Raw genomic sequence first — 12,821 nt, 5'->3', positions numbered from 1 at the left:
ACAGGAAATAAGACTTCTGCCAACCCAGGTGGAGGACGGTGACTACTTGCTGACCACAAGCAATGGACCCCAGGTTGGTTGGAACCAGAAGGTTGATGATTAAGATTCCTGAAACATCATCCTATTACCTCACCACCAATCAATCAGAAGAAAGGCATGCCTGTGTAGCCCTCATCCCAAGGGTCGACTCTAAAAACCCTTCCCTGAAAGCCATCGGGGAGTTCAAGTCTTTTTAGCATGAGCTATCCATTCTCCTTGCTTGGCACCCTCAATAAACGCTGTACTTTTGTTCACCACAGCCCCATGCCAGCAGTTTGGCTTTGCTGCATGGCGGGCAAGTGGACCCAAGTTTGGTTTGGTAACAGTACTAATCTGTGATGAGAAAGTTGCAAGAATATATAAGCTAGAAAGTCTGAAATCTTAACTGTGACAAGATTAATGGAGAGGCATAAGAAATCAAGAATGAACCTTGTTCTTCTATTTAAGCACCCAGGTCATCCTCATCCTACCCCTTATTAATGCATGCTTAACTGAATGGTCATTTGTATGAATTCAGGGAATTTTTGTTGGGTGCTAATCTTTTAAATGAAAGAGAAGACCAACTCCTAACTAACTAAGCTCAACTAGAACATTGTTTATATAAAAAATAATCTTTAGGACTTCCCAGTCAGGATGCTATATTCATCAATTACTGTGAGAAAACTAATCTAAAAACAACAGTCCCCCCATTTCAAATTCCTACACACTAATGACACCAAAATTCATATCCCTTTCTCAGACTACTATGCTGCGAGTTTCAGATTCTCAAAGTCCCACAGAATCACAATTTAAAAAGAAAACCTCTCACATTTAGCATCAAAATGCCAATAAATTCAAAGGTAAGGACCTTAGTTTCATGATAAAAGAGTCATTTAAGAAGAAATTAGAATACAATGTACAAACGTAAAATAGATAGCTAGTGGGAAGCAGCCGCATAGTACAGGGAGATCAGCTCCGTGCTTTGTGACTACCTAGAGGGGTGGGATAGGGAGGGTGGGAGGGAGATGCAAGAGGGAAGGGATATGGGGATATATGTGCACATAGAGCTGATTCACTTTGTTATACAGCAGAAACTAACACAACAATGTAAAGCAATTATACTTCAATAAATATGTTAAAAAAATTTTTAAAATAAAATGTTACATAAAAAAAGAATACGGTGTAATGTAAGACATTCTGGAAATAAGTGGGACATATTACTATTCATGATTTGAGACAAAAAATGGATAATCTTTTTAGATACAAGACATTTATGGTTTATACATGCTAATAATATTAAAATATATTTATATATATCCCTGAAGTTTCTTCTCTAGCATCAAGATACTTCTAGTACCTGATACTGTATCTTAGAAACCCCTGGCTGTAAAAAAAAAAAAAAAAAGCTTCGTCTTTGTGACATTTCTGCCAAGGTATCAAAGAAAAATCATTAATTCAATAAATTCTTGGATGCTCATTAGTGTACTGGATATTATAAGGCACATAAAGATTAATTATGATCACTGCCTTCCAGGAGTTCACCACCTAATGAGAGAGATAAGATACATCTACACATAGCTAAATCACAAGGTAAAATGAGAAGGTAAATAATTACAAAGTATTATGCAAAGTTAAAGGACAATAGATCACTAGAAATTTACAACCTAGTAAAAGATATACGTCGTTACAGCTCTAAATCAAGGTAAAATGTGAATATAACATTGTAAATTTAAAAGTATTACAAGATATAAGAGACGTCCAAGTCCCATCGGGCTGGAAGGAGAGGGTGCCCTCATGGGACAGACAGCATTTTATAGAGCACAGCTGCATGGAGAGTTTTATTACAAAAAACAAAACAAAAAAACACTAACATATGCTACTAAAACCATCTGAATATCAGTACAGCAAAGGATCTAGAAGCTCTGACCAATCAGAATGGACTGCCAGACAATCAGAATGGATTATGGGTGGTACCAATGTGATCAAGCTGAAGATCAGCCTGAGAAAGGGCCCTGGGCACAGGCAATGAGGAGAAAGCACTTGGGAGAAGACAAGGCACGGCTGACAACATCAGCAAAAGCCACACCCTGATTCTCACCGTAATGAGTTTAGATTTTATCCAGGAGACAAGAGAAACACTCCACCTCTCCCTAGTAACCTCTCTCTCACACAGACACACACACACACACACACACACACACACACACACACAAACACACACCACACTCTGGGGCCCTAACTAACCTTTTCCACTCCATTAGGATCCTCAGAATATTTTCTAACACCCCCATTCTAGTTTAATGGTCCACACCCATGCTTTCCTTTGTCATAGAACCTATCACACAGAACTAGAGCTTCAGCATTATGCGTTTTATAATCTACCACACCGAATGCTAATTTCCTCTTTACTTCTATTATACTGTAAGTTTCCTGGGGGCAGGAACTATATTTTGCTTAGTTATATATTCACAGTAACCATCAAAATATCTAACTGTAAAAGGTATTCGATGAATGCTTGAATGAATGAATGAATCACAAGTTAAATGCTACATTCTTATTTTTGCCATTGGGTTATTCTAGAGAGACTGTATCTCATTCCAAACCTTTCTCTTTTTTTTTTTTTTACTCAGTTTACCTTAACTAGAGTCTAACAGAACAGGGTTTAAAAATGCTTACCTACCTTAAAAGGCATTATTTTCTTAAATGATCAGTATAAATTATTTCTCCCATATTGTCAGATTACTTATGTTGTGTGATCGGTTTTGTGACTGTTTCTGTACAATTCTTATTCTCTTCTACTTGATTCCATTACTTTCTTCATCTCTTAACCATAATTAGTGTGACTATATTCTCCCGTAAGAACCTCCAGCAATGTTTCTTAATCTTTTTTTCAGATTCAGAGAGCTATGGAGTCTTTTTTTTTTTTTTTTTTTTGCAGTACGCGGGCCTCTCACTGCTGTGGCCTCTCCCGTTGCGGAGCACAGGCTCCGGACACGCAGGCTCAGCGGCCATGGCTCACGGGCCCAGCCGCTCCGCGGCATGTGGGATCCTCCCGGACCGGGGCACGAACCCGTGTCCCCTGCATCGGCAGGCGGACTCCCAACCACTGCGCCACCAGGGAAGCCCAGCTATGGAGTCTTTATCCCAAAAAATGTCCATCCACTCCAAATTCAATATATTATGATTCTATTTTATGAAGCCCCAAAGTAGCATTAATTAGGTCAGAGAGTAGTTTCCTGTGAGGGGGGCTGGGAGGAGGAGAAGGCTCCGGCAACGCTGCGATGATACTCTACTTATTGATCTCAGTACTGTTCACACTGCTGTGCTCCGCTTTGCGAAAATTCATTGAGCTGTATCGTTATCACTTGTGCACTTCTCTGTATGTTTGTTTTTTAATATTCATTATAGTGGAAAACATTGGTAATTACTGTCAGAGTCGACAACTTTCCGGACCCTGGTTAAAAACTGACTAGAGCAACAACTGTCCTTCTCTTACAGTATCTGTTAAAGATGCAGAAAAAGGACTAACTCGGGGCGAGGGAGGAGAGCAACGGTGGTTAGGGGCAGGGCGGGGAGTGCATAACCCTCCCCATCATCACTTTTATTTACCTAGTACACGCGAATAACAATCGCGCAATATTCTTTGCTGTGGACAGTTTACACTTTTCTGATCTAATACAGTGTCAATAAAATCATCGCTAGAAAAACAAAACAAACCTCCAATGCCTATCAATGCTGAGCAAGAAAAAAATCTGCTCCATAAAATCTTCTTAGCAAATCCTACCCTGCTTCTCTTCTATTTTTTCACCCTCATCTCTGTATCCTGTGATTATTCTGATCATGGGGCCAAGCTTCTCCATCCTGGTTCTGACCAACGGTGGGTTTTACCTACTTGGGAGAAGACAGGAGGCAGATGTTGCGAGCCCACCAATGGACTTTTTCATCACAGACCACTACCAGAATATAAACATGAGACTTGAGTCAGTATCAGGCTGGAGCTGTAGAATTGGGGGTATTAGCCCACACATCTGACACCCAAACTTACTACCCCACATTTCTAAAAACAGACATCTGGAGTTAGGAAAACAGTCAGTTAAGAGTACAGGAGTACAGTACAAAGAGTCTTCATTAACTGTCTTCCTCTTTAATCTCAAGTCCACAACCACAGCTAGGATCCAAATATCACTGGCAGTGCCCATTCTATGTCTCCTTGACTGGGTCTTCACCCTGCCTCAGTTTGAGGTACAGACTGAACACACACCCAAATCAGAATCTATCAGCTCTCAGAGCAGAGGTAATCTAGTTACTGAAAATACACAGGTCATCAAAGTCACTCAAAACCTCATGGTGAGAGAGAACAGAGTAACTGTAATCAAACACTTATTAACAAATATTTTCTGAGTATCTAATTTTCTAGGCACAAGGGACTTTACATTCATTGAGCTTACATTCACTTGAGCAAGAAAAATTAGTCATATTTTCTGAACTCCAAATGGCAGAACTCAATGCAACTCTTTGCTACTTAGGAAAAAATAACATAATTTTTTTTTTTTTTTTTTTTTTTTGGCTGCACTGGGTCTTTGTTGCTACGCACAGGCTTTCTCTAGTTGCAGCAAGCAGGGGCTACTCTTCATTTCAGTGTGCAGGCTTCTCATTGCGGTGGCTTCTCTTGTTGCAGAGCATGGGATCTAGGGTGCTTGGGCTTCAGGAGTTGCAGCACACAACCTCAGTAGTTGTGGCACACGGGTTTAGCTGCTCCATGACATGTGGGATCTTCCTGGACCAGGGATTGAACCCATGTCCCCTACATTGGCAGGCAGATTCTTAACCACTGTACCACAAAAGAAGTCCCAATAACAGATAATTTTATTTTTTTCTTTTTGTTTCTCCCGACTCACTAGCATATACTCAGATCACCATGAACTGTTTTCACAACAAATAGACAAACATTTGTGAAAGATGTAGAAGACTGAATGCATTCCGTACATGATCAGACGTAAGGTCACCACTGAATTTTGCTTCAGCGCTATCCCTTGGCAAACCCTGCTCCTCTGTTACTGTCTACATCAGCCTTCCTTCTTTCCATTCCTAATGTGTAAAGATCTCACTTTCTCTTCAACTGGAGATGATTCTCTACATATTCATGTTTTATTGCATAATTATAAGGTATTACATTGTAGATTAGCACACTGAATAAATAAAAAAATAAGAACAAGCGAAGCAGTGGTCCACAACCCTAACTTGGCTTTTCAAAACTCATGAATATTTTTTCCATTTCCATTGTAAAGCCTTTCTGTTAAAAATACAGTTAATAGGAACAATGTTTAGTTACCTGTGTCCAATTAGTTTAACTGGGTAGGGTTTGGATTTAATGAGATTTATTCCAAGACTTTAATTCCCACATGAAGCAGTTAGCTTCACTCATCTCCCTACTAGGGACTCTATCTTCACCCCAGCCAGCCACGTCCCTAAGCATCAGACTATGCATCACGGCAAACAATGTTATTACAACTCAAAAATCAACAACAAACACACTTTCTTATTAAACATCTTCATATATGGACAAATGGATGCTAGATAAATCATATAAATCTTCTTGGAAGATTTCTGTAACATTACTCATAAATGTGTTAAGAAATATAAGAAATGATTATTTCGAAATTTGGGCAAAAGTAATGGCACCCATTCCCAAATCTGGCAATGTACACTACTTTCAAATGCGAGTAAACATGTTGGATGTTATATTTCTTACTAGTGGCCAGCCCAATCCAATAAAATTAATCAGTACAGAAATCTATTTTTTCATAGGCATTCTAGATGGTTCTTATGATCAAGGAAGAGTTGGGAAGTACTGTGTTAATACCCTTTCACAGCTCTGGTTCATATAATTATGTTCATGAGCTACACCCATCACAAAGAGAAAAAGCACTCAGTACCAGATTGCTGGCCACTAAGCAGCCTATAGGCATGAAACAAACAGCCCCCAATTCATATCTTGCCCACATGGCCATTATGCTCCTCTCTGAAGCAACTGGCCCAGACACTTCTATACACATACTTGAGTATTTTTTCACCCACTGTCCATGTCAAGTCTTCAAGAATACAGTCAGAGGAATCCATAAAGTTTAAAAATAAAGACGCACAGGGGCTTCCCTGGTGGCACAGTGGTTGAGAGTCCGCCTGCCGATGCAGGGGACACGGGTTTGTGCCCCGGTCCGGGAGGATCCCACATGCCGCGGAGCGGCTGGGCCCGTGAGCCACGGTCGCTGCGCCTGCGCGTCCGGAGCCTGTGCTCCGCAGCGGGAGAGGCCGCAGCAGTGAGAGGCCCGCGTACCGCAAAAAAGAATTTAAATAAAATAAAATAAAATAAAGACGCACAAAATGTTAAGAATTTAAATTGTCTTCCTAGCTGTCACTGTGGCTATATTCTTTGATAATGCATCCAGACATGCCCAATCTCATGCCTTCCTCCTATGGGCAACCAGCTGCTTTCAAAATAACAGCTCCAATATTAAAAACGTGAAGTAAAAATTTTGATGCCATAAAGATGTATTTTACATCATTTCAAAATACATGTATTTAAACTCACAGCTACAGTATGCTGCATCAAATATTTTTATTTTTTGCAGCAAGGAGGTGATTTCTCAAACTATAAACATTTCAGTACATTTAATAACACATGTGGTAGAAGTAGAACTAAATTTCATAGCTAGTCTACTTATACCTAGACTATAAATTCTTGTGTTTGCCAAGAGGATGAACTATACACATGCTGGCAATGAGCTAGATTTAAACTGTGCTTTCATCAAACGTATTCTCACATCTAAAAATAGCTCACCATGCAAAGATCAGGAAAACCAGAGAGCACAGATAACAAATCATTAAGAAATAAATTATTTATCTCTTTAAAATATATGTATGCATAACTCAGAAGTAAGTTAAATTATACTGAGTTTTACTCGATGCTAATATAAAAATCTTGAACCTTCTACAGCAGTATATATCTTTTATATAAGATCAGTTTGTATTCCTTTAAACTGTTTGAATAAAAACTCAAATTACCATTATTTTAGTCAATGTTCAAAGTCCTCACAAATATCGATATCTGATAATGCTACTTCATGAGACTTTGAAATAGTAGAATTTTTTTTAATTTTCAATAAGAGTAAGATTGGCCTATTTCTACTTGCAGATACCATTCAAAGCAAAGAAATAATACAACATGGTTAAGCAGCTCTCTCCCTGAGGTGGTTTTTCTGTAAAAAGAATTTGAAGGAAAACGAACAGTCACCATTTACTAAGAGAAAAAAACAAGCTCAAGAGCAGAACTGATATAACAGACACTGGCTGAAAGAAAGCATACCTTTCCCTCTCTCCTTCCGTGACGTCATATAAGCGGTTGGCACCTCCATCAGCACAGGCTCTTAAAAGAGCTTCAAAAAGAAAAAAAACAAAGAATATTTCAATATAGGAAGCTTAGAGCAGTATCTTTCAAAGGCTGAACGTTAAAAGGCACTCAGACACACACACATACACACACACACTCACGCTCCCCTCCTTGGATCATTTCACATTCAGCCAGTGACACTGCTGGTACTGAAAACGATCCTACACATCACACACACACAAGCGAGACAGAATCACCTAAGACAAAGCATATTTCCTTTTTCCATCTTTTCCAATTCCCCTTATTAAATAAAGGAGAAGACTGTATATGATGTCTTCAGTAACTTTTAAAGCTTGTTTTTCCTTCTTTATAACAGAAGGTAGGCCTCGGGCTCAAAAACAGGTAACAGGACATAGCTTATAACTTTGCTCCCTTATTTATTTTATTTATTTATTTATTTATTTTTGGCTGCCTTGGGTCTTCATTGCTGCCCGTGGGTTTTCTCTAGTTGCACTGCACGGGCTTCTTATTGTGGTGGCTTCTCTTGTTGTGGAGCATGGGCTCTAGGTGCACGGGCTTCAGTAGTTGCAGCACGCGGACCCAGTAGTTGTGGCTTGTGGGCTCTAGAGTGCAGGGTCACTAGTTGCGGCACACTGGCTTAGTTGCTCTGCGGCACGTGGGATCTTCCCGGACCAGGGATCGAACCCGTGTCCCCTGCATTGGCAGGCAGATTCTTAACCACTGCACCACCAGGCAAGTCCCTTCCTCCCTTATTTTATTAATTTTTATAGAAATTTTCTATTTATGGCAGGTATTAAGGGTTTCCATATTTTACTGTGATATGGAAGATTTCTTTTAAAAATAAATCATAGGGCTTCTCTGGTGGCGCAGTGGTTGAGAGTCCGCCTGCCGATGCAGGGGACACGGGTTCGTGGCCCGGTCTAGGAAGATCCCACATGCCGCGGAGCGGCTGGGCCCGTGAGCCATGGCCACTGAGCCTGCACGTCCGGAGCCTGTGCTCCACAACGGGAGAGGCCACAACAGTGAGAGGCCCGCGTACCACACAAAAAAAATAAAAATAAATAAATAATAAACATAACATCATAAGTTTATTTTAAAGTATGAAGTAACTAATAATCTAGATATATATGACTGTAAAAATTGAGAAGGTGGTACAAAATTGACTGAAACTTGGGAAGCACTAAGATAATCAGATAAGGCAAAAGGGCCCCAGCTGCCTCTCTAACTGGGCCTTTTTATCTCTTGGCTTACCGTGCTTTTCCCCTAGTATCACCCTAGGATTTGATGCTGCTGGTCAATCATTCCTTGAAATTTTCTTAGTCCATTGTCTACTATTTTTGCCGTTGTTACTTCTCTAATTTCTAATTTTCCTAGAAATGGTCAGTATCTTAGCATCAATTCATCCCGTTATTTAAAAAAATATATCCTTTACCTAATAGTTTCAAATCAAACTTTTTTTTTAATCCTGGGCAATATAAGAGTGAATGCTGAGATGTCTAAGATTCTAATTCCTCACGCTGAACAGACCAAAAACTTGCCTCTGTCCCCACATAGCTGTTAAAACCAATCATTAGGTCATAAAAATCAGCAAAGACCTTGGACACCAGCAGTTTCAGAAGAAATAAACTATAATCGGCCCTCCATACCCAAAGGTTTCAAATTTGGTCCCCTGCTCAATCTGTGGAAGGAGGCTGAATTCCTGTATTGCACCGTTTTATATTAGTGACTTGAGCATCTGCGGATTTTGGTATCTCAGGGGTTCCTGGAACCAATCTCCCACAGACACCGAGAGACAACTGTATTTTTTTGAGCTACTTCCTCATTTTATTGCACTTATGAAATCACCTTCCCTTTTTGCAAATTTAGCTACACATTTAAAAGAGTGTTTATAAAATCTACCTCCAAATTTCTAGGTGTTTTATAACAGGTGGAATATTGGAAAAGATAGTTAATTGACCGTACTGGCATGAGTAAAGGTCCCAAAGAATTTTCCACTAATCAATGATATACGGGAAATAGTTTTCTGTCCTATATTATATCAGAAATAAAACAGGCCAAGTGGGGAAAAAAAAAAGAAATCCCTTTTTTGCTTCAGCTTCTTCAACTGTAAATGGTAATAGTATCACCTTTGACAGAGGTATTAAGCAATTAATGACTTAATAATTATAATAGTGCTCATCACAATACTGGAACATAGTAAGCATTCAACAGACTAAAGCATTCATTAGTCCTCCTTCTCCATTCCTGTTAGAATGAAAATAAAGTCTAAAAAGCATTGTTTTTCTAGAAAAGAAAAGCCTAAGGTCCTTAAAAAGTGCAAAACAAAAATAAGAGTTTTTACAAGATATCTAAGAGGGAAATCTCATTTTACCCATTACTGACAACACGTATTTCCCTTTAAGGAAAGGGACCCAAATTCAAATTATACCACAAACATAACCTGCAGAAGATCACAAAATATTCTGCATATTTCCTAAATACCAAAAACTAAAAGTTCAAAAACATCAAAAGCTAAATGGAGAGATAATCTCACATACAAAAGATGCTGCAGAACAAATGAATAGGGAGATGGAAAAGACTGATAAATAGAAACAGATCGGGGCTTCCCTGGTGGCGCAGTGGTTGAGAGTCCGCCTGCTGATGCAGGGGACATGGGTTCACGCCCCGGTCCGGGAAGATCCCACATGCCGCGGAGCGGCTGGGCCCGTGAGCCATGGCCGCTGGGCCTGCGTGTCCGGAGCCTGTGCTCCGCAACTGGAGAGGCCACGGCAGTGAGAGGCCCGTGTACCGCAAAAAAAAAAAAAAAAAGAAACAGATGGTAAACTGTAATCACCCTCAGAGTATATAAAACATTTCTCTGTAAACAAAATTAACAAGTCTGTTGTATCTTTTTATGTAAGATCTTTTTATGTAAAATTGATTCACTGAAGTAAAATGAAAATCTAGAAGTAGTGGCAAAGGATTATCATAGAATGACTTGTCATGTTTTCGCACTATATTATTTTACAAATATCAGTTGAATTCAACATTTATACCTATCACGTGGCAGGCCCTAAACAGAATAGAAAGATGAATAACAGAAAGAACTAGTTCTCCAGACTCACACTATTGTGGAAAAAGGAGAAAGAGAAGCACATATATACATTGCACTGTAGACAATGATGAGGGCTATGACAGGAGCAATGAAACATGATGGGAGGACTGGGACAGGAGACATTAATTTCAGTGGACAAATCTCTAATACTGTGTATTATTAACTCTAGTTCAGCTAAAATCAGTGTTACTTTGATAATCCAAAATTGTTTTCTCCTGCCTGTCATTTCTCACACCCAGACTTAAACTGGTATTTTTAGAGCAGTTTAATAAAAGAGAAATACCTAAGTCTTAGGAAGTAAATTTGTCCACATCTATTCCTGTTTTAAATGGCTAAAAGAGTTAAAATAACCATGATGAAATCTGTGGACCACTCTTTTATTACCTAGAAGCTGGGATTGTGGTGCCACCAATCTGAAAGAAAACACAAGCTCCAGTCTGTCCCTAAAACTATTTTGTTTTGTTGTCAATAAAGCTTAACAAAAAAGATATACTCTACCACTTTTAAATCTTATTAATGAAATATTTTCCATGTACTTAAATAAAATTGCATTTGGAAAACAAAATTTCAAGCATGTATTACATAATGTTGGCATGAATTCATTGGTAGCAGTTTGAAAGCTGAGTAAACAAATGACTATTAATGAAAGTGACCCGCTAAAAAAATCAGTAGTAGAGGACACTCTCAAATAAGATATTTTTGATAAATCACGAATCAGCCTCAAAAATATGCTCACTCCATCATCATTTAAATTGTCCCACGCTTTAATGAAAAGAAGTTACTGCATGAGTTATCTTTAATGTAAAAATGTCATTGGCTCATACAGCAAAATTTTTGCAGATTTATCAAATACTACAGTTTCAATGGTTGAATAGTTATGTACTATGCATCAGGCTGATAAACAGCTGAAGACTAAAATACATTAAAATGTCTACATCAACTTTATATATTGGTACTACCAATAAGCATACTAAATACATCTGAAACTAATTTTTTTTTAACCTGGCATAAGTTACTGTTACTGACAAATAATGAAGAGCTCCACTCACAATCAGAGGTTAATTGGTTAGTTCATTAATTTCTGTTGAATAAAGCTGGACAGAAATGATTTGACTTTCTGAAAAGTAGACTATGATATTGGTTCCAAGTATTAAGATGTAAGAAAAAATAAAGTAAAATCAAAGAAACATTTTTCAGTGTCAGTCAACTGAAAGAACACTAGACATAAAGGATTTTGATTCCAATCTGGATCAGCCACTTATTAGTACTATGACTGATCTAATCCCAAGTGTGCTGATTCCAATGCAAAACAGAGTATTATATATATTTTACCAAGCTCACAAAATTTTTCAGGAACTGGAGAGAGACAACAAAGATAAAACCAGAAGGAAGTAGCATGGGGAAACATATTCTCTTACATGCAGTTGATAAAATTAAAATTTTGAGAGACAGTTTGGCAGATTTATAAAAATTTCAATGTGTATGTCCTTTGATCCAGAAATGCTATGTAGCCTCTATAAAACTTGCCCAAATTCACAAGGGCGTATGTACAAGGATAGTCACTGTGATGTCATATGTAATCCTGAAAAAGCTGTTAGCAAACTTGAATGGTCATCACTTAAATATTGGTAAAATATATCAAGGCCCTTGTAAGGAACCATTAAAAAAAAAAGTAGCTCTTATATGTATTTATATGTTATCTCTTATAAGATATGTTATTTAAAACTTTAGGTCAAATCTTCCTTGCAACAGCAACTCAGAGAATATATAGAAATATGCCTAATTCAATAAAACTAAGAATTGTACCAAGGTTACTATGTCAAGAATGCTTATCCAAGTAATCAGTGATCAGCATTAATAAGATGCACCCACACTGGAGAAAGGACACTAGACCTGAGGAAGCTCATAAAAACAGCAAGGCACAACAGCTCAAGAGACCCAAGAATCAATGTCTTCCTGGTCAGAAGCATACCAAACAAGGAGTGACCAGAATGTTTGAAAGTCACTCCTGGGAAGTAACTAGACGTTCACTATTTTTGTTAACAATCATTATTTATTACCTGTCTTGAAACTCTTCCTTAAAGCTAAGTAAACTTAGCGTTGCGTAAAGCCTATCATGTCTCCTTAGTTTGCTAATCCAAGACCACTTCTGTGCTGCACACAATGAACTCTTTAACCTTGATTATTCATGAGGAACAGGCATGGGATCATGGAAGATACTTTTTCACTCTTACATTAAACACTGTGCTGCTAAAAATATTTTTACAAGAAATATGAATTATATTGTAATTATAATTTTAA

At 38.3% G+C, this 12,821-nt stretch overlaps 1 protein-coding gene across 2 annotated transcripts in view; it reads right to left on the bottom strand.

Moving 5' to 3' along the window:
* The window catches only part of TPK1 (thiamin pyrophosphokinase 1), a 339,062-nt gene that overhangs the window by 209,165 nt on the left and 117,076 nt on the right, over positions 1-12,821 (bottom strand). For both annotated transcript variants that reach the window (XM_032644015.1, XM_032644016.1), the window contains one exon: positions 7,382-7,451. In XM_032644015.1, the coding sequence (XP_032499906.1) occupies positions 7,382-7,451 (70 nt within the window). The remainder of the gene's footprint in view (positions 1-7,381; positions 7,452-12,821) is intronic.

The sequence above is a fragment of the Phocoena sinus genome, chromosome 9 (genome assembly GCF_008692025.1).
Source record: "Phocoena sinus isolate mPhoSin1 chromosome 9, mPhoSin1.pri, whole genome shotgun sequence".
Classification (NCBI taxonomy): Eukaryota; Metazoa; Chordata; class Mammalia; order Artiodactyla; family Phocoenidae; genus Phocoena; species Phocoena sinus.
Note: the sequence above shows the minus strand (reverse complement) of the source record. Positions and strands in the feature narration are given on the sequence as shown.